The sequence below is a fragment of the Sarcophilus harrisii genome, chromosome 4 (genome assembly GCF_902635505.1).
Source record: "Sarcophilus harrisii chromosome 4, mSarHar1.11, whole genome shotgun sequence".
Lineage (NCBI taxonomy): Eukaryota > Metazoa > Chordata > Mammalia > Dasyuromorphia > Dasyuridae > Sarcophilus > Sarcophilus harrisii.
The window spans coordinates 359,391,128-359,417,103 of NC_045429.1; the positions used below are offsets into that span (position 1 = coordinate 359,391,128).

The 25,976-nt window shown below is 41.5% G+C and overlaps 1 protein-coding gene across 12 annotated transcripts in view; it reads right to left on the reverse strand.

Moving 5' to 3' along the window:
- ARHGEF11 (Rho guanine nucleotide exchange factor 11) overlaps positions 1-25,976 on the reverse strand; it is a 153,317-nt gene that overhangs the window by 3,106 nt on the left and 124,235 nt on the right. For 7 of the 12 annotated variants that reach the window (XM_031966802.1, XM_031966811.1, XM_031966801.1 and 4 more), the window contains 20 exons: positions 22,779-22,878; positions 17,193-17,322; positions 12,819-12,998; positions 12,670-12,717; positions 12,329-12,516; positions 11,760-11,906; positions 11,434-11,513; positions 11,149-11,274; positions 10,744-10,861; positions 9,773-9,954; positions 9,256-9,331; positions 8,557-8,724; positions 7,542-7,632; positions 6,781-6,906; positions 6,195-6,265; positions 4,246-4,455; positions 3,220-3,597; positions 1,967-2,062; positions 637-878; positions 321-510 (listed from right to left, as the gene is read on the reverse strand). In XM_031966802.1, coding sequence (XP_031822662.1) covers positions 321-510; positions 637-878; positions 1,967-2,062; positions 3,220-3,597; positions 4,246-4,455; positions 6,195-6,265; positions 6,781-6,906; positions 7,542-7,632; positions 8,557-8,724; positions 9,256-9,331; positions 9,773-9,954; positions 10,744-10,861; positions 11,149-11,274; positions 11,434-11,513; positions 11,760-11,906; positions 12,329-12,516; positions 12,670-12,717; positions 12,819-12,998; positions 17,193-17,322; positions 22,779-22,878 — 2,947 coding nt within the window. The remainder of the gene's footprint in view (positions 1-320; positions 511-636; positions 879-1,966; positions 2,063-3,219; positions 3,598-4,245; positions 4,456-6,194; positions 6,266-6,780; positions 6,907-7,541; positions 7,633-8,556; positions 8,725-9,255; positions 9,332-9,772; positions 9,955-10,743; positions 10,862-11,148; positions 11,275-11,433; positions 11,514-11,759; positions 11,907-12,328; positions 12,517-12,669; positions 12,718-12,818; positions 12,999-17,192; positions 17,323-22,778; positions 22,879-25,976) is intronic. The other 5 variants (XM_031966807.1, XM_031966805.1, XM_031966803.1 and 2 more) reach the window with 5 other exon arrangements.

A 25,976-nucleotide genomic window follows, 5' to 3' on the forward strand; every position in this document is an offset into this window, starting at 1 on the left:
CCCTGGCCACGCGCCCCCAGCGGTATCCCCACTGGCTCCTTGAGGCTGTCGCTGCTCTGTTTGGACAAAAAAATGGGCCATGGACACCTCTGCTGCTACGGCCAGGGTCTCACAGTGGGGGGTAGGAGGGAGGCTTATTTCCATGGCAAAGAGCAAAGGGGAGGATCACTAAATCATGGTGCTCTGGGAACGGACAGTGTCATCTCTAAGAGAGGAACGAGAACCCCCCCGCTTTGTGTTCGTCTCTCCCCCAGCCCCGCTGGCTGCTGTTATTTCTCAGCCAGGGCCACAGGACGGGGGGGAGATGGGGCTTCACTCACCGGTCTCGGGGCCCAGTCCTTGCTCATGACTGTCCTTGGAGCACGAAGAGAAGGGCTCCTTGGCTGGGGGCGACGGGGAGCTCTCGGTCCACCTCACTGCCTCTGCACTGAGGCCGCCCACAGGGGTTGTGCCCCCTGAGGACTCTGCCCCCAAAGACTTCAGCAGCTCCCGGTGGGCCGTCTCCATGTCCTAAGAGAATGTTTGGGGTGCTTAGATGCCTTCTCCCACAGACCCCTGAGAGAAAGAGAGCATCTGGGAGTCTGCTGGGGTCCGGAAGGAAAAGCCTCCCGGCGGCGTCCAAGCCTTCCCTCTCACCTTAAGCCTGTGGAGTTTCAGTGTGAGCTGCTCGATGGTGCGGAAGATGGTGCCCACATCCCTGAGGGCCAGACTGGAAGCTGTGCCTCGAGCCCGTCCCTCGTCCCCGCCGCCTCCTCGGTGCTCGGGCTCCGGTGGGGAAGCACAGGGGGCCTCGTGCTGAGAGAAGCTCCTGGCTGTGTCGGAGGGGTCTGTGTTCGATTCTGGGGGCCCAGTCGGCATGCTGACATAAAAACAGTTTCCTGTTTCCCGTGGCAAGAGGCAGAGTGATAAGGAATCATCAGGGAGGAGGACACAGAGAATGGAAAACCATGCTTCCCTCCCCCTTCCCTTCGCACCAAGATAAGCTGAGAGAGGCCAAGTAACATGCTTCACTCACACTCCCTCTTATACAGCCAATAACGGGGGCTCTAAGCAGCTCTCAAAGTAAGCTCCTCACAGACATGTACAGGACAGAGGACTTCTTACCCAATGCCTTTCAAATGCCCTCCTTGTGCATTATCAGCACCTTAACATGTGGGTTAATTAATATTCTCTGCTTTCAAAACAAACAAATTCTCTGTTTTCATCCAAATCAACCTCATCTACTAAACAGTGTCTTGGTAGGGTTGGTTGATGCTTCAAGTGAGAGGAAGGTGTGAGGGGAAAAAAGATCATCTCAACTGGAGAGATGAAGCAGCGGGGGGGTCTGACACAGCGCTTTGGGGGGGAGGGACTGGGCCGGGCTGGGCCCCTGAGGCAGTGCTTCGGTTTAAAACCTGAACGAAAAACCAAATGGAAGTCCTTTCTAGCGGCTGCACTTCAGAAAAGTAACATTTGTCCTCCTTTTCTTCTCTCTACATCCTGGCAGACAGATAAAGCTAGGTCGACACTGTCCTAAGGGGGACCTGAGACAGACAGAGGAGAAGGAGTACAACTTTCTCCCCTTGCTCCCTTGGGCTTATTTTAATGGTGGTAAGCAGGGGTGAGCAATGCGTGGCTCCAGTCAGCTGGGGGAGGGGGGTCAAAGTCCAAGGAGAAGAGTTCATGCGAGTATGATCTCACCTCCCTTTCCTGAACACTACCTAGCAGGCCTTCTTTGGTCTATAAAGGAGAGCACTGGCGTTAGATGTGTAGCTTTTCAAAGAGGGAGGAATGGGCCAAAGGGCAGCTTGGCTATCCCTCTTCACCTCATCATTACACCCCAGAAAGCTGGTAGCTGGGGCCTGAAAATTGACTTCAGACAGCAGCAACTTGCTCCCAGGTGGCTTTGCTCGCTGGCTCTGCACTTTCGCCCTTCCTCAGGCTTCCCTACCCCTTTTGCAGCTCCCAAGAGAACCCCATATGTTACCCGCGGCATTAGGTCCACCTCCAGCTTCTGGTGGCTCACTTTCTGATTTGCCACACTCAGGCAATGCAGGGACAGCATTGCTGCCTGCCACCTCAGCTGCACCACCACCACCATGGAGGAAACAGAGGAAGGAGAGAAAGAGGGAGAGAAAGAGGGAGAGAAGGGGGGAAGGGAAGGCAAGAGAAAAAGAAGGAAGGAGAGCAAGAGAGGAAAAAGGGGTCGGGGAGGGAGAGACACGAGATATCCAGAGAAACAAAAGAACAAAGGAGATGGGAGAAAAAAAGGGGAAAAAAGTTAAGAAAGAACAAAGTAAACATAAGATCATACATGATTATACCCCAGGGAATTGGAGAGAACTTTCTACTGATTCATTGAAAGAGAAAAGGATAAAGACTGTCAGTTCCCAAAGACCACAGAGAGAAAATATGAATCTTAAGGGAATAAATGTGAGATCCTAATGAAGAGGGAGTTTGGAAGCTGGGCTAGTCTGGATAATCAAACTGATGGGAGATTTAATCAAAACAAAAAACTGGCCTCTCCCTCCCAACACTATTTGGATCCCACTTCTCCCCTGCCCAAGATCCTACATAACTATGTTTATCACTGCTTCTCGTTGCAGACCCAGACTTACTAACAATCTCTTTCCTTCATGTTATTCATCTCATCCCAGGGACCATCTCTTGCCCTGAAACCTATTTTCCTAAGCTTTTGAAGTTCCCCTTTCCTTTCCTCCCAGATTTCCTTCACAGGCTTGTTCTACATTCCTCTACTGGAATGACCTCTTATTCCCTCCTCATCCAATATCCTGTATCTCTGCCAACACCCCTCAAGCTCTAGTTGGAAGGTTTGTTCTCTTGCTATTGGTGTCCTCTCCCCAAATAGGGATCCCTAGGGGAAACCAGCTTCCATCAGAAACAACACTCTATGGGGCAAAGTCTATTTCTCCCATTAGGCTGGTAACAGGAGAGGGCTGAAGTCATGTCTTTTTATTAAACTTGGAGCCTCCAAAAGACAGACATCTTTTCCAGCTGCTGTCTTCTGGGTCCCCCTTCAATATTTAGTTTAGCATGCAGAATATTCAGGATAGGAGTGGGAAGGGGAAGGGAAATGAGAGCAGTTCTTTTGGAAATCTGTTTTAAATCCAGTTAAGGTAAGCATCTATCTTTGAATGCATTTATATGTAAGGAATGATCCTAGGTGCCCTGTTGTCTGTCTCCCTGATCCTGAGTTACCTTTTTTTTTCTGTTATTTACCTTTCCTTACTACTTTGTAACCACCAATGGCCTCTGTTGTAAGAGGTTCTTCAGGCACATCTCTGTCCAGTTCTGGGTGCTCCCAGATTCCCGAGTTTCTGGCTCTTGGGGGCAGGTGCTCTAGGGAGCTCAGAGCTGCATCATCTAACTCCCCTGTCTCCAGCTCCAGCTGGCTACTCATCTGTCCAGAGGGTGCAAGGTCATTTCCTTCCATTTCACCTGGAAGCTGCCCAGGGGAACCTGGATCCCAGGGGTGGGAGGTGATTCCTATGACAGATGGTGTAGGGGTGAGGTCGTCCTCTGGCTCCACAGTAGCTCTGGACTCTATTGGATGACCAGGCAAAAGGCTCCACAGGATCAGGTGTCGAAGATTCTCCACTGGAGAGGAAAACAGAACTGTGGCACCTGGGAAATTTTCTTCATTCCCTCCCTCCCTCTTTCATAACTAGTTGCCTCCTGTACTGAAAAAATATAAATTCTTTGATAACAGGTTAACAGGCAAAACTAGTGGGTAGGGGAAATTGTCCCTCTCAAATTAACAGCATTATATATAAGCAGGCCTCAGAAGGAGATGGAGGAGCTTGATCCAACATCCTAGAACATAATTTCCCTATAGGCCTTCCCAAGTTACTCTGGGAGTTAAGGTATGGATATTTGGGAAAGAACAAGAATTCTATAGCTTTACAGGAACTTCTAACCCCCATTTAACCTCTGTTTGAGTATCACTTCTATAATGCAAGCAAGACCTTTCCAAGTCTAGCCCTTTTAGAAGATCTAATATGTGAAAAGGGATTTGGGGTGGGTGTGGGTCTTAGGCCCCAACATTTTAGATCTGCCAATCCAACTAGAATCAAAGGAAATAAAGTTTGGATAGGAACTAGTGGGCATTAATTGGGAGGTGGGTCCTAGACTCCATTGTTTTAGAGCTTCCATACAACTAAAATCAAAAGAAATAAAGTTTAGATGGTAACTAGGTAGGCATTAAGAAGGGGGGTTGGGGAGAAACAGGGTCCCTTGTTCACACACCATCTTCCAGGGCAGAGTCGGCCAATCCCTCCATGAATAATGGGCTGGGTAGGGGCAGGTGGATAGCACCTCTTGTTCTGATGCCCAAGCCCCCTCCACCCAGGGATGAGGTGGATGTTGGGGCAACCAATTCTTCCTCACTGCCTTCCTGCTCTGGTTCTTCCAACAATGCTTGATGTTTCCCATTAACCCATTGCTGGGACCTATCACCTAACAGAAGTAAGGAAGAAGAATATTAAGAGAGGAAAAGAAAGCAGTCTAATTTTATATGTGAGCATGTGCATGGTCTTGGCCCATTCCCTTGCCCCCTCTCTTCCCTCTCTTCCAGTAAGTCTCATTTGAGACTATTGAGACGTTCCAGAAACCAAGGAAGAAATTTAAATATGGAAAAATCAACTAGCTGGGGTGAGGTAAGGTGCATGGAGGAATTGCCCATTTCCCAGGGGAAGGACATCAGGGGGTAAAGGAGAAACCAAATGAATAGCGTTGGCTTCTTTTAGGCCCACTATTGTAATATTATTGTTTTTTTACTCTGAGGTTAAATCCAAAATAGAGAATTAGCTTTATTCCTAACCCCAAATCGCAGTCCACTAATCATATCTGTTGAATCAATACTTTGTCCCCATTCTTCTATAGTCTTTATTCTTTAAATGTGGGTCCTCTATCACTGGGTGATGGAAACAACTTCCTTGGGCCCTTCAGAAATTATCTAATCCCCCCCTCCCCAATTATAAATGAAATAACAAAAATCCAAGTATTACATAGCTTGCCAAGGTCACACATTTAATAGGTAACAGCAAAGATGTAAGCCCAGGCCCCCTACCCCAAATCTGGTCCTCTTCTCCCTATGGAGCCATTCATCCCTTCTCCTTCCACTCAGCAACTGAGAACTTCAGCATCCAGGGCCATTAGGGTATTTCTTCCAGATCCCCAACCCCCAGTGAAGTCAATGTTCTTCAGGGATGTGAGCTTTTTTCCTATCCCTTACCCCATCTTTAAGTACCTTTAATCTCTTGGGAAAATTAAACTGTAAGAAAACCTTGTTCATTTCTATCCTCTAAATAAAAGTTTTTCTCCTCTAGACTAATTTTGTTTGAAATTTGTTTGAAAAACAAAACTAATGCCAACTGATCACTTGATTCCCCCCTCCAACAAACCTTCCCTTGTTTAAAAAAAAAAAAACAAACAAAAAACAATTAAACAAAATACTTGATCCAATGACTTATATAATGTTTCCAATGTTCTTCCCTCTCAGCCCCTAGATTTGTAACCTTGGAATCATCTATGACTGTTTCTTCTTTCTCACCTTAAAACCTCATAATCAACAGTGGCCAACTCTATATGGAATCTGTTCTCTTTTCCGCATTCACTACCACTGCCCTAGCTCATCTTTTGACTGGGTCTATTTGTCCCAGTCACTTAAATGATTTCACTCCTCCTGGTCTCTCTCTCCTCCACTCTATCCTCTGCAGAGATGCCAAAGTGATTCTCCTAAAACACAACTCCAGTCATGATGCCCATCTTCTGAAAAATCATCAGTGAATCCCTCCTCTGATTAATACAAAACTCTCTTCCAAATTTCTCCACAATGTTTCTACTATATGTCTCAGGTTATCCTAGTTTTCCTTCATTTAAAATTCGGTTCACCTCAATACTTTTCAAGCATTTTGATGTTGACTTTACTACAGCAAGGCTTCTTAAACGTTTTCCACTCATGATCCCTTTTTGCCTGAAAAATTTTTATGTGACCCTGGACATGCAGATAATGTAAAACAAGTATGCAAATTAAACATTTGTTAATAATAAATCATAATTTCATGACCCCTAGAATCAATTACAAGACCCACAGAGAAAAAAAAGACTTATTTTAAGAAGCAAGATTCTAGGTGACCTTAATTATTACCCTAAGACAGATCTTAGAGACAAATTGGACCATCTTCTTTACATACCTTTAGGCAGTAGTTCATCTTCTGATTGGCAGCCATTTCCTTGGGATGCTTCTGAGTCAGTCAGCCCCATGCTGAGGAAAGAAAAAAGCCTATGGTGAGACAAATGCTGAGAGTGGTACTAGCCACAATGAAATCCCATTTCACCATTAAGTAGGGAAATGTCATGGGCATTTTATCTTGGGAACCCTGGATTCTACCTTCTGCACTTTCAGCATGGGAGTAAGAATGAGGGAATGAAGGACAAAGGAGAGCTCTGCATGTGTGTGTGTTCATTCAGATTAGGCTGACCTAGATGGGAGACTTGGAGGACAGAACATACAAGCTTTTGCTTTCACCTCTACTTTCACTCAGCTTACTGCTACTCTATCCAAGAGAGTGTAATATGGAGAATAGGGAGTAAATTCCAATCTGCCTGAGCCTAGGATTATCCCTTTTCTTCTTCTGATATTTCTGTCCTGTGGTTATCCATCTTCCATGTTTTCAGATGCCATTAAATCTCCCAGAGGCAAGGTTCAAAGTAACTATAAATCAAAAGCCATGTGCCTTAGGGATTTGGCTGCTGGGGTCCTCAGGGAGGGCTGATTACCTTGTGGATGAGGAGCTGTGCTGAGATGGCTGCTGGGGGACTGGTTGAGAAAGATGGGAAGGGTTTGGAACAATGCTAGGATTTCTGGTGGCATTCTGCACAGCATCTTCTAGAAGCTCCATCCACCTATTACTCAGTAAAAGGAGACACGTCAACAGTTAAGACTGGGGAAAGAGAAAAGGAAAAACCCACTGCCTATTGCCTACCTCTGTAACTTTGCATCCCTGGCCACCACTTCTACCAGCACCTTAACCAAATGCTGGGCTTAGCTGTAAAAGAGTAGTCAGTTTGCTCTGGTTACTGTTATTCATTAAGAGGGTGGATTCCAAGACCCTGGGGTACTACAGGAGCTAGCATCAAAGTTGAACCATTTGAGATGAGTAATATGCCTTTAGGATGATTGTGGGGGGAAAAAAAGAAGTTGGGGAGTAGGGTAGTATGGAGAATAAAGAGATTTTAAGGCTATAGCTGTAATTTTTGATGTTTTGTCAATTTCCCTGCCCAGATTATTCTTGAATCAAGCCGAGGAGGATGTTCCTCGGGCTCTCCTTTTGCACCTCTTTGATGGGCTTTCCCGCTGCTAGTTTTCTCCTAAGTCACTTAACTTCTCTCCTCCTCCTCCCCCTACTCTCCCAGGGGCTGGTTAAGCTAGCCTAGGACAGAGCTCTTCCCTCAGTCTTGCCCCCTTCAGGTTCTTGCTCTATTACTCACAATACCCAAACTCAAGGAGAGGGGGATGATATTAAACCCATCTTTCTCACATGTTTTTATCCAATGACGTCAATGCAACCAACTCATAGATCTGAGGAGGGCCCAACTCGGAGGTGCAGATAATGAAGAAGGCTCGTTTGTCTGTGTAAGAGGGTAAGGGAAAGTCAAGAAATGGCAGCATCATTGCTATTAGTCTAGCTAGTGATAAAGGAAAGTTAATGAAGCCCTAAAAGAGCTCCAAAGTGACCTATGAACATTCTGAGTCATCACACCTACCTTCCTGCAATGAACTTTAACAAGATCAGGACAAGTGTACTTAACTTCAGCTTTAAAAGGCCTTTTTTTCATTTTCTTCCCTTATCTAAGGATGCTTACTAGGCCTTTATTCCCATTCTTTTTTCTCTATACCTCTGTCTAATCCATCCACTTTTCCAATTCAAATGTCTTTCCTACTCTTCTCTGTCAGACCTTCCTAAGTGTGTTCCAACCTCCCCTCCTCTACCAAACCTTCCCAGAATCTGACTTGGCAACTGTGCTGAGGAAGCATATTATCTGTCCTGCCCTTGGTGCGGGTGTGTGCACGGGCATGCGCGCTCGCTTTGTTCATCTGCTTGTCTTCTCTCTGTAGCTTCCCCTGAGACAATACTAAGACTCTCTTCAAAGAAGCTTCCCATGACAGGGAAGAGAAGCACAAAACCAATGAAGAACAACTGACTTTTTAAAAGAAGCCAAGAAACCTTATGTGATATTGACAGTGGGTGCTAAGGATGATGACTTTATTTAAAACTCCTTGGCCCAAGCCTAAAGGCATCAAACATAACATATAGCACTACACAGTGGGGCTTGAACAAAAATAAAATTAACTCAGAAATGTTTTTAACAAAAATCAATAAAATACAATAAAATATAGAGAATGTTACATTTAAAAAACTAAATCCATATGTGGTTCACAATGATCCTTCAATATTAATGGTTCCCATTACTGAGTTTGACCCCACTGACCAAGGTCCCATTCCTTTTCAATGAGGGCGAGCTACCTGCACTGAGAGAGAAAAAGAGGGATACCTGTGGCCACCGAGCGAATGAGCACAGCATTGAGTTTCAATACAGGGCTGAACGTCTGCTTGTTGTCAGAGCTGCCTAGGGAAGTCTTGCTGTGACATTTGAGGAGCAGTTTCTCATCCTGCTTCTGTAGCAGTACCAACAGGTCCTCCAGGAGCAATACATGAAGATCTTGGAGAAGAAGGGGAAGGAGGATGGAATATACATAGCAAACATTAATTTTATCAATTTTCCCACCCAACAGGTCAACACCAACTCAAATATGGGGTTCTTGAAATGGGTCAATCTATCTTCCTACCCATGCATTTATCTATCACTCACCTATGCACCTATATTTTATCTGTGTATCTATCTACATATATATGTATACATACACACAACACACACATACATTCATATAGTGTCTTAAGGTTGGCAAAGCACTAAACATTTATTTTTAATTAGATTTATGTTCCTGGAGTGCTATAGGCAAATACCTTTACTGACTTCAGCCTCAGTCATAATCCATCCTATGAAGGCCCAAGCACAGTCTGGTGATACAGTTTTAGTTTGGTTTCAGGAATTCAGAATGCCAGATCTGTTGAGATGCTTTCCCCCAACCCCTTTTTCTAGTTTTGGCCAAAACACCTCCTATGTCCAAGGGAACTGGAGAAGCCATATGAATTGGCTGCTCCGTCATTTCCACTTGATTCTAGTTCATACCCACAGTCTTGTCTTTGCTTATCCTCCATGTAAGAGGTCCTTCATGAATCATTCTCCTTGTTGTGAGGTCTAAGCTCTGTTAGAAAAGAGCAAGGAAGAGAAGTGATCAATGATACGCTGGTTGAGCCATTCCACTTTATTCTTTATTCATACTTTTCTAACTCATTACCTGTCTGCTTTCAGGTATCCCATCCCTCTTCAAGGAAACCTTCCTTTCTTCTCTTCCTTCAAGCCCATTCTATTTATCACTCTCCATCCCCACCCCCCCTTTTATATTACTAACTGCAAAAAACTTCTGCAGACTGATTTCCTTAGCCATATCCTGCCTCGTCCCCCCCTCCCCCCCCAACTAATATTTAGAACTCATGTCTGATAAAAACCATCTGTGACTCATATTTATTTACAGACTACCCTAGGGGTCATAGTTCTCCCCTTAGTGCCCCAGACAGAACTCTTTTCAGGAGTGTCACGGTGACTATTGTAGGGCAAGCAACTGCTTCTACCTTCCACATAGTACCTTGAACTCTGCTGCCAGAGGATTACTGGCCCTTTCCAGGGAGGTGGTATCCAGGCGTTTCTGGTAGCTCTCTAGTCGGTGTCGGTTCTCTGTCTGTTTCACTGCCTCATTCACATACTTAAGAATCTCCCGGCACTGATCCCGGGCCCGACACAGCTTGTGATACTCTGAACTACTGTCTGCTGAGACATAGTGAAGGTAAAATGTTACAAATCAGTTTCTTATAATAATTATAATCGGTTATAATCAGTCTCTAGAGGCAGCTGGTGATTCAAGAGATTTGGAGTCAGGAAAGCCTGAGTTCAAACTTGGCTTCAGACATTTATAAGTTGTGTAACTCTAGGAAGAAAACAATCTTTGCCTCAGTTTCCTCAACTGTAAAATGGGAATAATAAAAGCACCTATCTCCTGGAGTTATGAGACTCAACTGAGAAAACATTTACAAAAAGTGATTAGCTACAGTGCCTGAAATAACATTTGTTCAATAGAAATATTTATTCCTTTTCCTTTCCCAGCCAGAGGTATCTGAACAGAGCAAAATATTATTTGGCCATTCCTTTTCCTGATCATCTTCATTTCCTTGGAGTTAGTAGTACTGTATATGAGATTTTTGTCAAGTCTGATTCCAAATAATTCAAATGAAAAGGTTAACTGAGTTTATTTTCAGAATTCAGGTCATTGTCTAGCACCCTGGAAAGTTCTTGCCTAAGATCCAAATAAAAAATACAAAACTTATTACTAGAAACAAAGGGTGGGGGAGGAAAGGTTTGGGAAGAGATAGAAGTTGAGGAGTCATTAGTTAAGGAAAAGGAAAAGCCTGAGGAAAAAGGGAAAAGTCCTACATAACAAAGTAGCCCATTAAAGGTAGATGGGTGAGGTGGTGACAGAGTAGGGCAGGAATTGCTTCTAACTTAATGCTAGTACCCAGAACTCCCATCTAGAAAAATATGGTCCAGTGAGACAGTGCCTACCATCTGTATACTTGATGATGTTCTCCAGCAGCAGTGGATACTTAGTGAGACGTTGCATTTCTGAGACAATCAGGTCCTTGAGCTGGAGACGCCGGCACTGAGGATTGCTCTCAGCTTCCTGAGTGAGAAGAATAAGTTGGGAAAAATTTAAGTCATGGTGGAAAGGAAGAAGGGAGATTTGGAATACTATTAAGGCAGAGACAGTTCCCTGGCATTGAAACAGGAAGAGGAGAGTGATCTAAGAAAGTACTGGGGTGTTTCCTAGAATGAAAGAAAGAGATGACTCAGTTCTATTAAGCAGAAGGAAAGGCCGGAGTAGATGGTGAGAAGATGTGAAGAACGGCTTGAGGACGAGAGACCGTTAAGGAGATGACAGGCAGCAGAAGGGTGGATGCGAGGCATTACCTGCATGAAGAGCTGGAAGCGGCTCTCCTTACGCTGTTTGGTCTTGATCAGTTCCAGTGCAATTGACTGATAGGAACAGAACTGTGCTGCTACCTGCTGGAGCTCCTCTCTGGCTGGACCATCAAACTGAGGGGACAAAATGGGCATCCAGCTAGTTCTAAAACTCTTGGTCCTCTCCAGAGCCCTTCCTCATCCCACACTGCAGGCCCTTGCTTTTTTCTTGGCCTCCCAACAGTCCTTTCCATCCCCAGTGATGATCTTCTCAAAGGGATCCTGGGGCCGTACCCTGGCCAGCATGAGGTCACTGATCTCATTGATGACAGGGCCCTCCTCCCGAAGTTTCTTCATGGCTTCACACCAAGAATCTGGGGAGGAAGGGAAGAGAAAATGCAGGTATAGCCAAGGCCCAGTTTTCATTGCCAGACTACATGCCAAGCAGAAGGGTTGAGAAAGGATAAGTATCCAAAAATTAGAGATTTGGAATATGGGGAACACAAGAAAAGGCAAGTGTGGAGAAGGGAAACTGAGTAAGGTCAGGGACCACTGTGGAGATAAGGAGCAGTACTAGGAGGTTACCAAAGAGCAGGGACCTCAAGAATGGAGCTACTTACTATGGATTTCAATAAGTTCGGGCAAGTTAGGGAAAAGGCGGGCCAGCTCCTCCCGTGGCATCAAGTTCTCTTTCTTCATGCGTTGGTAGAAAATCAAGTCTAGGACTCGTAGAGTTCGAAGATGGGATGCCTCTGTCACAAATAGCTCTGTGCCAGGAGAGAGCCAAAGTCACCTCAGGCTCTGGAGTCACAACTCCTTGATACCCCAATTCTTCCTAATCTTACAGGAAAAGTACTATTTCTAAATCCCAACTCCTCCCTATCAAAAGGCCTGATTTTTCATATCTATGATTCACAAATTTTTACACTATAAGAGACTTTAGGATTGTATAGTACAATCTCCTTTAACAAATATGGAAACAGCCCCAGAGGAAATGATTTGTACATAATCAGCTAATTAAGAATGGAATTCAGTTCCTGTGACTCCCATCACATTTCACTGTTTCCTTCTGGTGTTGGCATGGAATCCCAACCTCCAGAGGTTACCTAGAATCTTTTCTTCAAGGACTCTCAAGTGCCTAGGTAGAGTTCTTGCCCCGAGTGGATGGAAGCAGAGCAGAAGTCCTCACCATTGATAACTTCCTGTCGGTCAATCTCCCTTTGTGACAGCCCAGCTATCACATCTTTTCCCACTGTGTGCTGCCAGTTCTGGGCATCAGGCTCAGGTTCCAGGTCAGACAACTGACCCAGGTCATCCTCCAAGAGGTGAGGGAGAAGGGCATCTGTACAGTACCCAAGGCTAGGGGATTCAATGCTCCTGCAAATGATAAAGGGTTAGTGGTGAAGGATTTAATTTATTTCTGTAGAAGAAAGGGCCACACAGGGTCCTTTCCAGCTACTTCTATGCAAATAAGAATCATTAGGGACTAAGAGGCTTGGGTTGAAGAACAGGGAATGCTGAATTACTCACCTGCGGCCCATTTTGGGGGTGAAAGGTGGGGTTGGGTTCTCCAGGGACCTGGAGATAGAATGAGAATTATCAGCATTTCACCCAAAGAACCAGGCAGTTTTTAGGATGGTTGCCTTAACATTTTTCCAATCCCTTTTAATCCTACCCACCTGGTAGAAAGGCTGGATGCTGAGGATGAAGCTGACTGGTGGAGCCTAGTAGCCTCAGCAGCAGCATCCATATCCACATCACTTCGAGAACGTGGCACATTCTCTGCTTTCCGGGACTTCTTCATCTCCTCTCGTCCTTTCAAGCTCTCGGAGCGGCCCAGACGTATTTCTGAACGTGAACTGAGTAAGGAGATGGGAAAGGTTCAAATCTGGAAGCTGATTACTTCTCTGCTCAGCTCTTTCCAATATCTAACCCTCTCCTTCCCCACCTCCATCCCTCAAAAGCCAGAAGACAATCCCTCTACTTTCTCTGGATGATCCATCTAAGCCCCAAAGGAGCAGACAACTTTGGAATGCCCAAGATCATCATGTCCTTCCCTTTGCATAAAGGCAACTCTCCCTTCCCTTTCCCACTGTAGCCTAATCAAGGATCTACTCTTCTCTAAGACCTATCAAGAAAAAGTCTAAAGGGGAAAGCAAATCCTAATGATGAAAGACAAGTTCAGACCTTCAATATGCTTTGAATCCTTCAACTTAAGAAATCAAGGGGTAGGTTGAGAACCCCAAACTAACCATCCTAGAAAAGTGTAGACAACAGAGTCCCTGATCAAGGATAACAAGACCCAATACCACCATTCTCCTCACCTAGGGTTATCTGTGGTCATTCTATTCATCCCTCTGCCTCTGTACAGCACAGTCCCCTCTTCTGGTGCCAGCTGCAGAGGGACCCTCCTTTTTCCAAGATCTCCCGAGAAGAAAATGCAACCATCTTCTTCATTTGCCTATTCCAGGGCTTTCTGTCATTGCCTGTCAGGAAGTTCTCACTGCTTTCTAACTTTCCTCCTTTCTTGTATCTTAATAGAACTCTTGTCCTGCCCCCGCCCACACCTTGGTTTCCCCCAATATGGCTAGAACTTTCTAGTGAAACTGATATTTATATAGTATTTTCAAACTTATGAATTTCTGTACATACACTGTCTCCTTTGGGTCTCACAATGGCATTGTAAAGTAGATTTCACAGGTGGTATTATTCCCATTTTATAGTTAAGGAAACTGAGGCTTAGAGAGGGTCAATGGCTTGCCCATGATCAAGTATCATAATACCAAACTGCCTCTCTTCTGGTCAGTTCCCTTCTAGGCAACTGCTCTTCTCGATCTTCTAAGTTTAGCAACAAAGCATCTGAAAGTAGCAAAGGGTCCTTTGTTCTCTGGACTAGAGAGTGTTGATAAGAAGTTGAGGATTTGGTGTTGCTATGCCTGGTGTTCTGTTGTGATCTGGACCCCACAACAGATGGTATTTCTGATATCTATCTACCCTAGATCCCTAGCTCCTCCTGTGAAATCATACATTTCTGTTGCTATTAATACTGATAATTGGTATTCCATGCTGTACCCCTACGCAAAATGGAAATTTTAAGGATCTCTCAAAATTTGAACTAAGGGGCACCTGGGCCATTAGAGTACACTACTGCCATTAGCCAGATGCCATGAGTCTCTAGGCTTTCATGAATCAGTATGAACTGCCATTCAGTTCTGAAAAATCTGACCCAGACCCAAGCTAGTTTCGAGATTTTCTTCATAAATACCCTTCTATCAATTGCTTCAACACTATTGTTGGTGTAATTGAGGATACAGGGTAAAAGAGGCAAACATAGCTTTCAGAAATCAGTTGCTGGGAACGACTTAGGATTAATATGGCAAATCAGAAATTCACCTAACACCCAAGCACTTTCAAGAGTATGCTGTTTAGAGAAGCTCAGATCCTCACATACCTTTCACTTTGAAATGTGTACTACATGTTTCTGTCTCTGTGAGAAACCTAATGTCTACAATAAATTCTCTCAGTTTCCACCTCCAACACTATACTGAAAAATACTTTCTAAAAGTTCAACCAAGTAACTTCCAAATCACAAATCCAGCAGTTTTTTTTTTCTCTTTACTTCTATTCTGTATGTTTTGACACTGCTGACTACCCTGCTTTACAATTATTTCCTTCCTATCTCTCCATTCTGCACTGTCCTTGATTATTCCTTTGGCTTTTTAAATAATTCCCATCCCTTAAATTTATGTGCATGACAAGATTCAGTCTTCTCTTCTTGGCATTATCAACTCCTCTTAAACAAATCCCAGTGGTCCTATTTTCCTTATTGCCTGTTGGACATTTCTACCTGGGACAGTTAAAAACAACATGTCACCAAGTGGATAAATAATACTTATCATTCAAATTATGAAATGCAACTTATTAGGAGCCCAGTTAATTTGGTTTTTCTTGTGTGGATTATTAGATTGAATTCATTTGAGTAACTCTGGATTTCCTTAAGAAGACTGTCTTAAGTCTTTTACACTTAAGTGACCACTGATATATATATCTTATGCAGACAATTAGAAAAGTAATGAATTGGGCCTTGAATCAAAAAGAAAATATAGGTTCAACTACATCTGGAATTTCAACAATTCTAACCTGCTCCTAAAGCAAAATGCCATCTTTTACACACACTCTTCTTCTAATGATGCTCTATGGCCATGAGTCATGGAACACTTCAGTCTTAGTCTTGAGAGAAGCAAAATTATAGGTGACCCAAAAGATTGGAAAACAATCACTGAGGATCAGTAGGCAACAGTAAATGATCATGAGAAGCCTAAAAAGGATAATTAAGAAGATGTGAGAGCAGAAAAAAGTGGACTGGTCTTACACTAGGAGTCAGTTAAGTATAAAAGACTTGGAGCAAACTTCTAGTATGTAGGGTTCTTTCCATATAATTTATGAAAGAATATAAAGATTCAGAAAGGGTTAAGAAAATGTCATAGCTTGTGATTTGCACATGAGAGGGAGTAGTTACATTAATGAGATTCTAGATACACTGTAGTATAAAGTAGCTACTGAGTTCTAAACTCTTGAAAACACAGACTGTGTTTAAGATACTTCTGTGTCCTGAACATTTAGTCCAGTGTAAAACATAGTGGAAAAAAGCACTGGACCATGAGTTGGGAAACCTGAATTCTAATTTTAACCCTGCTACTACCTTGTTACATGATTTGGATAGGTGAAATATCTTTTAACTTTTTTTTTTTTTTTTTTTTGGCTGAGGCCATTGGAGTTAAGTGACTTGCCAGGATCACATAGCCAAGAAGTGTTAAGTGTCTGAGGCCAGATTTGAGCTCGGGTCCTCCTGACTTCACGGCTGGTGCTCTAATCACTGTGCCACCTAGTTGCCTCAACCTTTGTTTTTTAAATGAAGAAATTGAACAAAATGATATTAAAGATTATTCTAACTCTAACACTATGATTTTAGGATTCCTTTGTCATGCCTCATATATTACATACCTTTATTTATTCTCAATGTTACTATGTTCAAGATCCTCTCTCTTTCCACTAGGATTATGGCAATGAAACTCCAATGATCTCTCTGCCTCTAGCCTACCCTCTAATATACTCTCTACAAAACCCCAAATCAATGCTCTTAAACACTATTATTCTACTAACTCAACGACACCCCACTGCCTAGAAGATAAAACTCCAAACCTGGCATTCAATGTCCTCTAGTCTGCCCTGATACTTCCTCTATAGCCTTTGTCCTCAGTTTCCCTGTCCGATCCCTTCAAGCTCTAGCTCAGTCTTCCTTTATAAGGAAAGCCCAGTTCTTTCCACTTTTCTTTCTACAGCTCTAGTTCCTGACTCTATTTCCCTTACCTTATCAGTCATCTGTTCCTGGGACTGGTTTTTCCAGCCAGACCCTGAGCCCTCTAAGGCCTTCTATGAGAAATGGCTGAAGGATGCTGAGCCTGGAGAAGAAGCAGTGCAGGGAAACAGGGACATAAAGCCCACACGCTGGGGGCAAAAGATCTGGGCTGACCACTTGCCCACTGTAACCTCCAGCAAGCTATTATCCTCTCTAGGCCTCAGTTTCTTCATCTGTACAATGAAGGAGCAGACTTTCATCTCCAAGGTTCCTTCAAGTTCTAAAACTCTATGATCACAACTTTATTATCTGAAAGGCTATAAGGGGATTTAGAATGATTCTTCTATATGATTTCAAGAAGCAGAACTAGAATCTGAGGATGGGGGTTACCAATAGGCAGATTTCAGTAACCAAAGGGCTTTGCTTAAAAAGTTCTGAGTTCTCCACCGCTAACATATGCAGACAGGCTGGATAATGATTTCATGGAAATGCTTGGATGTCAGATGTTGGAAAACTACAGATATTTTTCCTTCTCTTTAATTTATTTATTACACAGAAACCCAACCCCAGTTCTGACTCATTTCCTTCTTTAAGGAGGGAACTGAGTAAAGGAATAAAGCCATAAGTGATAGGACCTTAACCAGGAGTGAGGCATCCTCCCCAGGACACTGGTCTTGGCCCTCTAGCTACTCACTACCTTTCACTCTCCAGCAGATCCTCAGGGAAGCTTCCTGTTGAGAGTCGCTGCAGTCCAGGCTCAGGAGACTCATGCTGCTGGTTGTTCTCAAAGTGTTGGATGATGTTTCTCACATTGCCAGGTTTGACTAGGGATAGAGGAGAAGGTAAAAATTAAGTAAACAATACTCTCTTTTCTGCACAGAAACTCCAGATTTCTCACTTCTCCCTCTAAGCTAATAAAGGTAAATGCAGTGGATGCTACATGAAAGCTCTGCTATGATTTTCCTAAAGGACATATCCAAGTAAAAGCAGGCAGAAGTGTTACAAACATATTCATATGTCATTTATGTGTACTTCTAAACGAGGCAATTCAGTGTATCCTCAGACATTTTTCAAAATTTACCATTACTTTTAGATCAAAGTTTCTTGATATTTCTTTCTTTCTTTTAACCACCTCTATGCCCCATCTCACAAATTCTTTAAATTCAATTCTCTGTTTACCAGAGGTAAAGCAGAAAAGGACAAAAAAGTAAAGACCACAAATCAGGGAAAGAAAAAGGGATTATGCCAAGACTAGAGAGCTTTCTCCTGGCCATTCACCTTCTGGTCCTAAGCCAGGCTAAACTTATAGACAGTTGTTCTATTTTAGAAAAGCTGAAAAAGACAGGTGAAAAATGGTATGCATAAATCTGGAATTATGCCCCAAAAGTTATCAAACTGTGCATACCCTTTGACCCAGCAGTGTTTCTACTGGGCTTATACCCCAAGGAGATACTAAAGAAGGGAAAGGGACCTGTATGTGCCAAAATATTTGTGGCAGCCCTGTTTGTAGTGGCTAGAAACTGGAAAATGAATGGATGCCCATCAATTGGAGAATGGTTGAGTAAATTGTGGTATATGAATGTTATGGAATATTATTGTTCTGTAAGAAATGACCTGCAGGATGAATACAGAGAGGCTTGGAAAGACTTACATGAACTGATGCTAAGTGAAATGAGCAGAACCAGGAGATCATTATGTACGTCAACAACGATACTGTATAAAGATGCAATCTGATGGAAGTGTATTTTTTTGACAAAGAGACCTAATTCAGCTTCAATTGATCAATGATGGACAATAGCAGCTATACCCAAAGAAAAAAACACTGGGAAATGAATGTAAACTGTTTGCATTCTTGTTTTTCTTCCTGGGTTATTTTTACCTTCTGAATCCAATTCTCCCTGTGCAACAAGAAAACTGATTCTGCACACATACATTGTATCTACTACGACATATTCAACATATATAGGACTGCTTGCCATCTAGGGGAGGGAGTGGAGGGTGGGAGGGAAAAATCGGAACAGAAGTGAGTGCAAGGGATAATGTTGTAAAAAAAATTACCCTGGCATGGGTTCTGTCAATAAAAAGTTATAAAAAATAAAAATTTAAAAAAAAAAAAATGGTATGCATAGAGCCTATCACAGAAGTTAGGAGCTGTGAAGAACTTAAGACCCACACTGCCCACAAACAGGACTGTTATTATCTCCCAACAGGGAAAGGGTTTAAGGAAAGTATTCCAAAAAGCTGACTAGCCTGGTTTAAGGATCTTGATTCTGGTATTGGGGGGTGTGCTATACCATCACAGGGAGATGATTTCTATTGAGGACTTATGGGAAGTATAGGTAAAACAAGAAAGAAGAAATGTCCCAAGGGCTGAGGATCCATCAAGAACCATACCAATCCATGTTCCAGACAGACACATTCACAAAGACCTCGTAAGCTAACACAAATTTGCCAAATTGCATTACAAGATTTTAAAAGAAAATTTCTGATTGAGAAAACACTAGAGGAAAGAATTTGGTAAGTTTTTTTGCCTCACATCTTTGGGGTAGGATTAGGATTATGCCTCTCTGTATCCACATACAAAGTGGTTTAATAGTGACCTTCAAAGAAGCATGTAACCAGGAGAGGAGATTCAAGTTACATGTTTTCTAATTATTCATTACTTGGATGTGTACATGGGCTTTTGTGAATTGGCCAGGGCTAGTATTCCTGTCTTACCTGAAAAGAAGATACCAGCTAACTTAGATCTCCTCTTTAAAGTAATCTAGACACATCTCAGAAGATGAATTTACTGGAGTGCAGGGACTTAATCCAGTGTTAATGCTAACCCCTAGGAAAGTGTAAGTTATTCACTATATGGTAGAGTACAAGGTATACAACTAACTATCTTCTGGGGGACAGTCCCATCCTGGCTGTAACAAAAAAATAAGGAATAACCAAAGAAGTTATGGCCCTAAGAGATCTCTGGGTCAGATGAGCACCACACCAAAAGAATAATAAGAGCAAATGGAGGTAGAAAGAGATGGGAAGGGAAGGGAAAACACTAAATGAAAGCTGACCACATGCTGTTATAGATTGATTTTTTTGTCAAAGAGAAAAATAGTGGAAGTAAAAATTAGAAATTACCATCTAAAATTATTCTCTTCTAGTTTTTCTCATGTTGCATTCTTACATAAGAAAACTAGTGGCTTTCTGAAAATTCAGAGAATCTGGCATTAAATGAAGTTATGGCAAAAACTAGAATCTGAAGTATTTGGCAGGTCTGTTCATCCTGTCCCCTGGAGAGGTAACACTCCCTGTGAGAAAGGTACAGTGCCACCTCTTAGAATGATATAAAACAATGGTTTTTAATGGCTTATTTTCTAAATGTAATATCATATTTATGAAGGGGGGGATCTGAAAAGGGGATTTTATGATCAAACAGAAGTTAAAAATCATCAGAGATATAGATAAGGATTTAAAACACCCTCCACCCCTCATTTTAAATAGAGAACAGGTAATATTACCTACCCTTGCAATTAAACTTCTGTCACCATTCAAAAAACAATTCCCGCAAAGTTTATGAAAAATCTCTTAATTGATAAATCTCATGGTTTTTCTTGAGTCTTCATCATTCTTGACCTTTTAGAAACTTCTGATACTGCTGACTATCACCTCCCCATGCTCCTCAGCTTTTGTGACACTGCTCTCCTTCTTCCTATCTATTTCTTCTCAGAAGAATTCTCTATTTGATGGATCATCATTAATCTTTTGCCTCCAAATATGAGTAATCCTTGCCAAAGATTCTCTCCCATATCTTCTTCTCTCTTTACTACCTCTTGATAACATTATCAAACCCTTAGAGGTTCAATCATCATCATCTATCTATGTATCTATCTATCTATATCTATAACTATATATATTTGACTCCTGAAGCTATTTGGTCAGCCCTAATCTTTTCTTCTGAAATCTAATTCCAAATAATCACTTATTTGTTGGCCATGCCTAACTAGATGCCTAGCTAGATCCCATTTCAAACTCAGCAAGTCCAAAAGGAAATTATCATCTTTTTCTTGAAACTACTGTCTTTCTAATAATCCAAGTGTCAATCTGAGAGTCATCCCTGAATTTTCCTTTTCCATTAACTCCTATATCTAATCAATTATCTGATTCTATCTCTGAATCTTCTAAATGGATTTCTTTCTCTATACTCACAAATAGTCAATCTAGTTCAGGCCTTCTGGATTATTGAAAGAGTCTCCTAATCAGTTTACCAGTCCCAACCCTCCCCAGTTTATATCCCACACAGTTATCAAAATCTTTCTCAAGTCTAAATGAGAAGTATTTCTTCTTGCAAGCTCAAAAATCTCCATCAACTCCCTAATCTCTTTAGTATAAATGACAAATGCTTCAGATGCAATACTACCTACTTTCACGTACCATAAATTCTTACCAAAGCAATGCCCCACATATTGTTCCCTTTACTTAGCCTTCCACCTCCAATCTGGATATCTTTATATGAATTGTCCATGCCATGCCTGGACTGAGTCCCTTCCTTATTTCCACCTCTGAGAATTCCTTGTTTCCTTCAAAGCTCAGCTTTTGGACTACCTCTTAATAAGAAAGCCTTAATCACCCCCCTAAATTTTGGTACCCTCTCCCTCTTCCTATCATGGTTACACTTATTTATTACCTAGCTTACAGTCTCCCACTAAAAGATATTGCTCTCCTAGCACAATGATTCTACATGCAGGGTACAGTAATAATATCATCTTCAAAGATGATAATTTTAAGGTATTGCTAAGTCATTCTATGTATAATGAACTATCAGGAGCTAACTAGGAAGAGTTTGAAATCTTAATTATGAGCCTGCTTTATACGTTGGATCCTAGTCCCATGTGCCCCCCCCCCCCCCACTGGACTCAGGAGGGGTCCTCCTTGGGGCTCTGCCACTACCCATAGGACTTTGCCTCTGTGGATCTCTCTGCTTCTTCACCAGAAAAATGATGGATGTGGAAGTAGAAGAAGGGCAAAATCACTGACTAAAGAATCTCTAAAGGCCCATTCTAACTCTGGAACCTCCATGAAAGAGATGGTTTTACAAAAACCAGGAAGAATGGGATCTCTGAACAGGAATCTCCTTTACATGTGATGTTGTTTGAGAAGCTTATCTTCCCAAAAAAAGATCTATAAAAGTTGAGAGAAAACATCTACAGAAATTTATGAAGAGACCTTATGAGACAAGTAAAAAAAGCTTGCAGGATAGCTCTATATAAAGGGCTGTCCTTAATCCTAGACCCTTAGGCAAGGCAGGGATTCTGAGTAGCTGGGAACTCCCTCTGGGAAAAAAAAGAAGTACTTGGTGGGGGAAAGAGAATGAAAAGCCTGAACATAAAGAAAATCCCAAGAAAGTGATCTTTTCACCTTCCACAGGGGAAAAGGGAATAATGAAATGCTAAAACAAAAAACAAAAAAGCATACAAAACAAACCATAAAAGGTAAGATTAACTCTTCAAGAATCAAGCAAATGACAACAAAAATCACATCGAACCAGAAAATTAAAAAAGAGGGGTAAAATGAAAGATGACCCAGAAATGATACTACCTTCCCTATCTTCAAACTGTGAGAAGGCAATTTTAATCAAAAAACTTATCCCTTGCTCTTTTTTTTATAGTCACCTCCCTATCCCCCATTCATTCCTTGGGGAAGAAGAGTAGAAAAACAAGCAGCTAACTTGGGCAGAAAAGAAGGTTAGAACAGCAATTCCTTCCTAATAAATTGCACATACTTCAAGTGCTATTACACCTTAATCATAGGTGGTCAGTTTTGAGATCCCTTGGGTATCAAGTCAATGACAACACTGACAACATCTCAGAGACTTAATTCCATCAAAGGTCCAAAACTGACCTAAACTTCTGAGGATCCTTTGGAGCAGGAATTGAGAAAAGTGATGGAGAAGTGGAGGGAAGGGAATGAAAAGGGTATTTATTGTTCTGAGACAAAACTTTTTTCTTCCTCTTATACCTACCACCCCAAGAATATTACTGACTTAAGGGAAACCACAGATTTGAACCTAGGAATGTACTGGTGCAAAGAGCTATTCAATTATCTTTTAATTGGATTGGAATTCTTGAATCAAATACTTGGTTCTAAATATGCTTCTTTTTTAGTTCTAGAAATCTCAAAACAGATGTAATGTGAGGTGAGACTGAGCAGTGCTAATGAGAACCTGCTAACCCACAGAAGTAGAGGACTGCCAGCTTCTAGCTTTTAGGAAAACAGAAGCTTCCTGGATACTTACTGTTCTGAGAAGAACTTTTTGGCTTCCCAATATATTTGAGGATGGGATTTCGCTTCTTGTCTTCCAATGCCTCCTTTTCCTTCTTGGTATTGCTGCTCTGCTGAAATAGGAAAGAATTATTGTGGAAAGCTTCAAGATTAAACCTTGCCAGTCAATTCCGCTCCCATGGAGTCTGACACTAACTAGAAAATGGTATAGTAGATATGATAGTTTTGGGGGTGACAATTATGCCTACATGTTAAAAAATGAGAGAAAGTAAGCTCTGGTGTATTCTGATTTCCTATCATTTTTCCAGATGCCTGTATTCAAATTTTACTCAAAGTCCAAAACAAAGGGAATTTAGTTGGGTAGCTGTTAAATAGAAGTCCTCTTTTAGCCCAGAGGTAGTGATAAATTAAAACGAACAATCATAAAAGCTTCGTGAACTTCTCAAAGAATATTTTAATGAGAAAATAAAGGCCATTCACCACATGTTCTCTCTTCTCCCTTTCTCTACATATATAAAACTTTGACATCATCCCCACTCCTGTGAAAGGTAGTCCTTTTTGTCAAGGCCAACCCCCTTCCACATACTTTTGATCCTATCCTCTCTCATCTCTTCAGCAGATTGCTCAAACTTTTCCATCTAATGCTCAGACTCTACCTAATGGTCCTTTCCTGCTGCCTACAAAGAGATCCAGGTCTCCTCCATCCTTAAAAAAACTCACTTGGCTTTCGTTACTATCTTACCTAAGCTATAGTATTATAAGATCTCAACTCTTACTTTCTCCATTTTCTTTTGTCTTTCTCATTTCTCAGTTCTTTAAAGTCTAGTTTCTGACCTCACCATTCAAATGAAACCTCTTTCTTCAAACCAATGAGCTTTTAAGAGACAAATCTGATGCTTTGTTTTCAATCATACTTTGACCTCTTTGCAGCATATGACACTAAATCACACTCTCTTCATGGATATACTCCCTTCTCTGGCTTTTTTAAATGAACTGTTCTCTCTTGGTTCTCTAATATTTTTTATTTTTCAGGTTTCTTTACTACAGAGTGATTATACAGATCCCTCCTGAACTGTGGATGTACCTCCAGGCTCTGTCCTAGACTCTTCTCTCTGCACTGTGACTTCATTAGCAATTACAGGTTTAATTCCCTTCTCTATGCATATAATTCTTAGATCTCTTTACTTAGTCCTCCTTTCTGCACTGAGCTCCAGTCCTCTAGCAAGAAACAAACATTTTAAAATTTATGTGTCAGACATTAAATGAGGATTGAGGATATAAAGACAAACAATGTCTGCTTTCAAGGAGCTTACCTTCTTTACCAAGAAAGAGAACATATAAATCCCTAAGTCCATTCAGGAATACAAGGTAATGTTAGGAAAAGTCTCATGTTCACAGTGATACCTGAATTAAATTTTGAAGGAAGTTAGGAATTTTAAGAGACAGAACTGGGAAGGAAGTGCCTCAAGTTTCTCTCTACTCTTGCCCTTCTTCCTTCTGTTGTCAAAATTATATTCCTAAAACATAGGTCTGATTATATTATACCTTTCCCTTATTCAAAAATTCCAGTAGTTTTCTGTCACTTTTTATATCAAATATATCTTGTTTGGTGTTCAAAGCCCTTCACAAATCAGTCCATTCCTATCTTTCCAGTATTCTTTCACATTTTAATCCCTCCTTTCTACATAATTTGACTTAAATCATGTTTGCTGTTCCTAAAACAAGACACTTGGCTCTCCAATTTTAATGCCTCATATGCTGGAAACTCTCTTTCCTTATCTTGGCTTCCATAATGTTTGGTTAAACTCCTACTTTCTGAAAGAAGCCTGTTCTCAAGTCCTTAATCTTAGTGTCTTCCCTTAAAGACTATCTCCATTTTATCTTGTGCATATCCTTATTTGTTTTGTATACAGTTGTATCCCTGTTATCTCATTAAATTGTGAGTTCCTTAAAAAAAAATTTTTTTTTAAGTTCTTCTGTTATCCCAGTACTACACAGTACACAGAAGTGTTTAAAAAATGTCTGCTCACTGACTTCACAAACTGGCTCTAACCTACCTTTCTATTTCTAGCCTTATTCTATTATGATTGCTTGTATGCAGGCTCACTAGTGGCCACAGTAGCCTCCTAGCTGTTTCTTGTTTCCTTTAACTGTGTCTTTACAGAAGCTGGTCCCCAAGTTTGCAATGCACTTCTTCATCATCTCTGCCTTCTAGAATCCAGTTTTCTTAAAAGTTGAGCTCAGAAGGACCATCTTTTGTCAGTGCGTTTGCACTTTATCTGTTACTGCTTCAGAAACTTTCTAAGACTTTAACTAGCACAGAAAGTATTCATCTATATGGAGAGAGGAAGTTCCTTAACAAGAGTTCCCTGTCCCAATGAAATCACAGATCCGGTTAAAAAAACAAAAGCAAAAACAGAGACATGAAGCAAACAAAAATTCCTATGATGCTATGTATATTTCTGCACATCTATGTTACGTAACTTAATAGAATGTAAGCTCTGTGAAAGCAAAGATAAAGAAACAATTTCATTGTTGCCCTTGTATTCCTGATGTCTAGTGGCAGAGAAAAGTACAAAATAAATGCTTTGATAAGTTTTCAAATGAAGAAATAAAAGCTATCTACAGTCACATGAAAAAAATGCTCTAAATCACTATTGAGTAGAAAAGTATAAATTAGAACAACTCTGAGGTACCACTTCATATCTCTCAGACTGGCCAATATGACAGAAAAAGAAAATGACAAATTTTGGAGAAGATATGGGAAAATATAAACATTAATAGACTGCTGGAGAATTGTGAACTGATCTAACCATTGTGCAGAGCAATTTGGAACAGTTATCAAAAGGTAATCAAATTGTGCATATGCTTTGATCCAGCCATACCACTACCAGGTATGTTTCCCAAAGAGATCATAAAGAAGGGAAAAGGACTTGCATGTACAGAAGTATTTATAGCAGTTCTTTTTGTGGCAAAGAACTGGAAATTGAGGGGATATCTATCAATTGGGGAATGGCTGAACAAGTTATGATACATGAATAAAATGGAATACTATTGTTCTATTAAAAACAATGAGCAGGATGATTTCAGGGAAACCTAGAAATATTTAAATGTACTGATTCAAAGAGAAGTGAACAAAAGCAGGAGAACATCGTACATAATATCAGCAAAATTGTGTGATAATCAACTATGACTGACTTGGCTTTTCTTA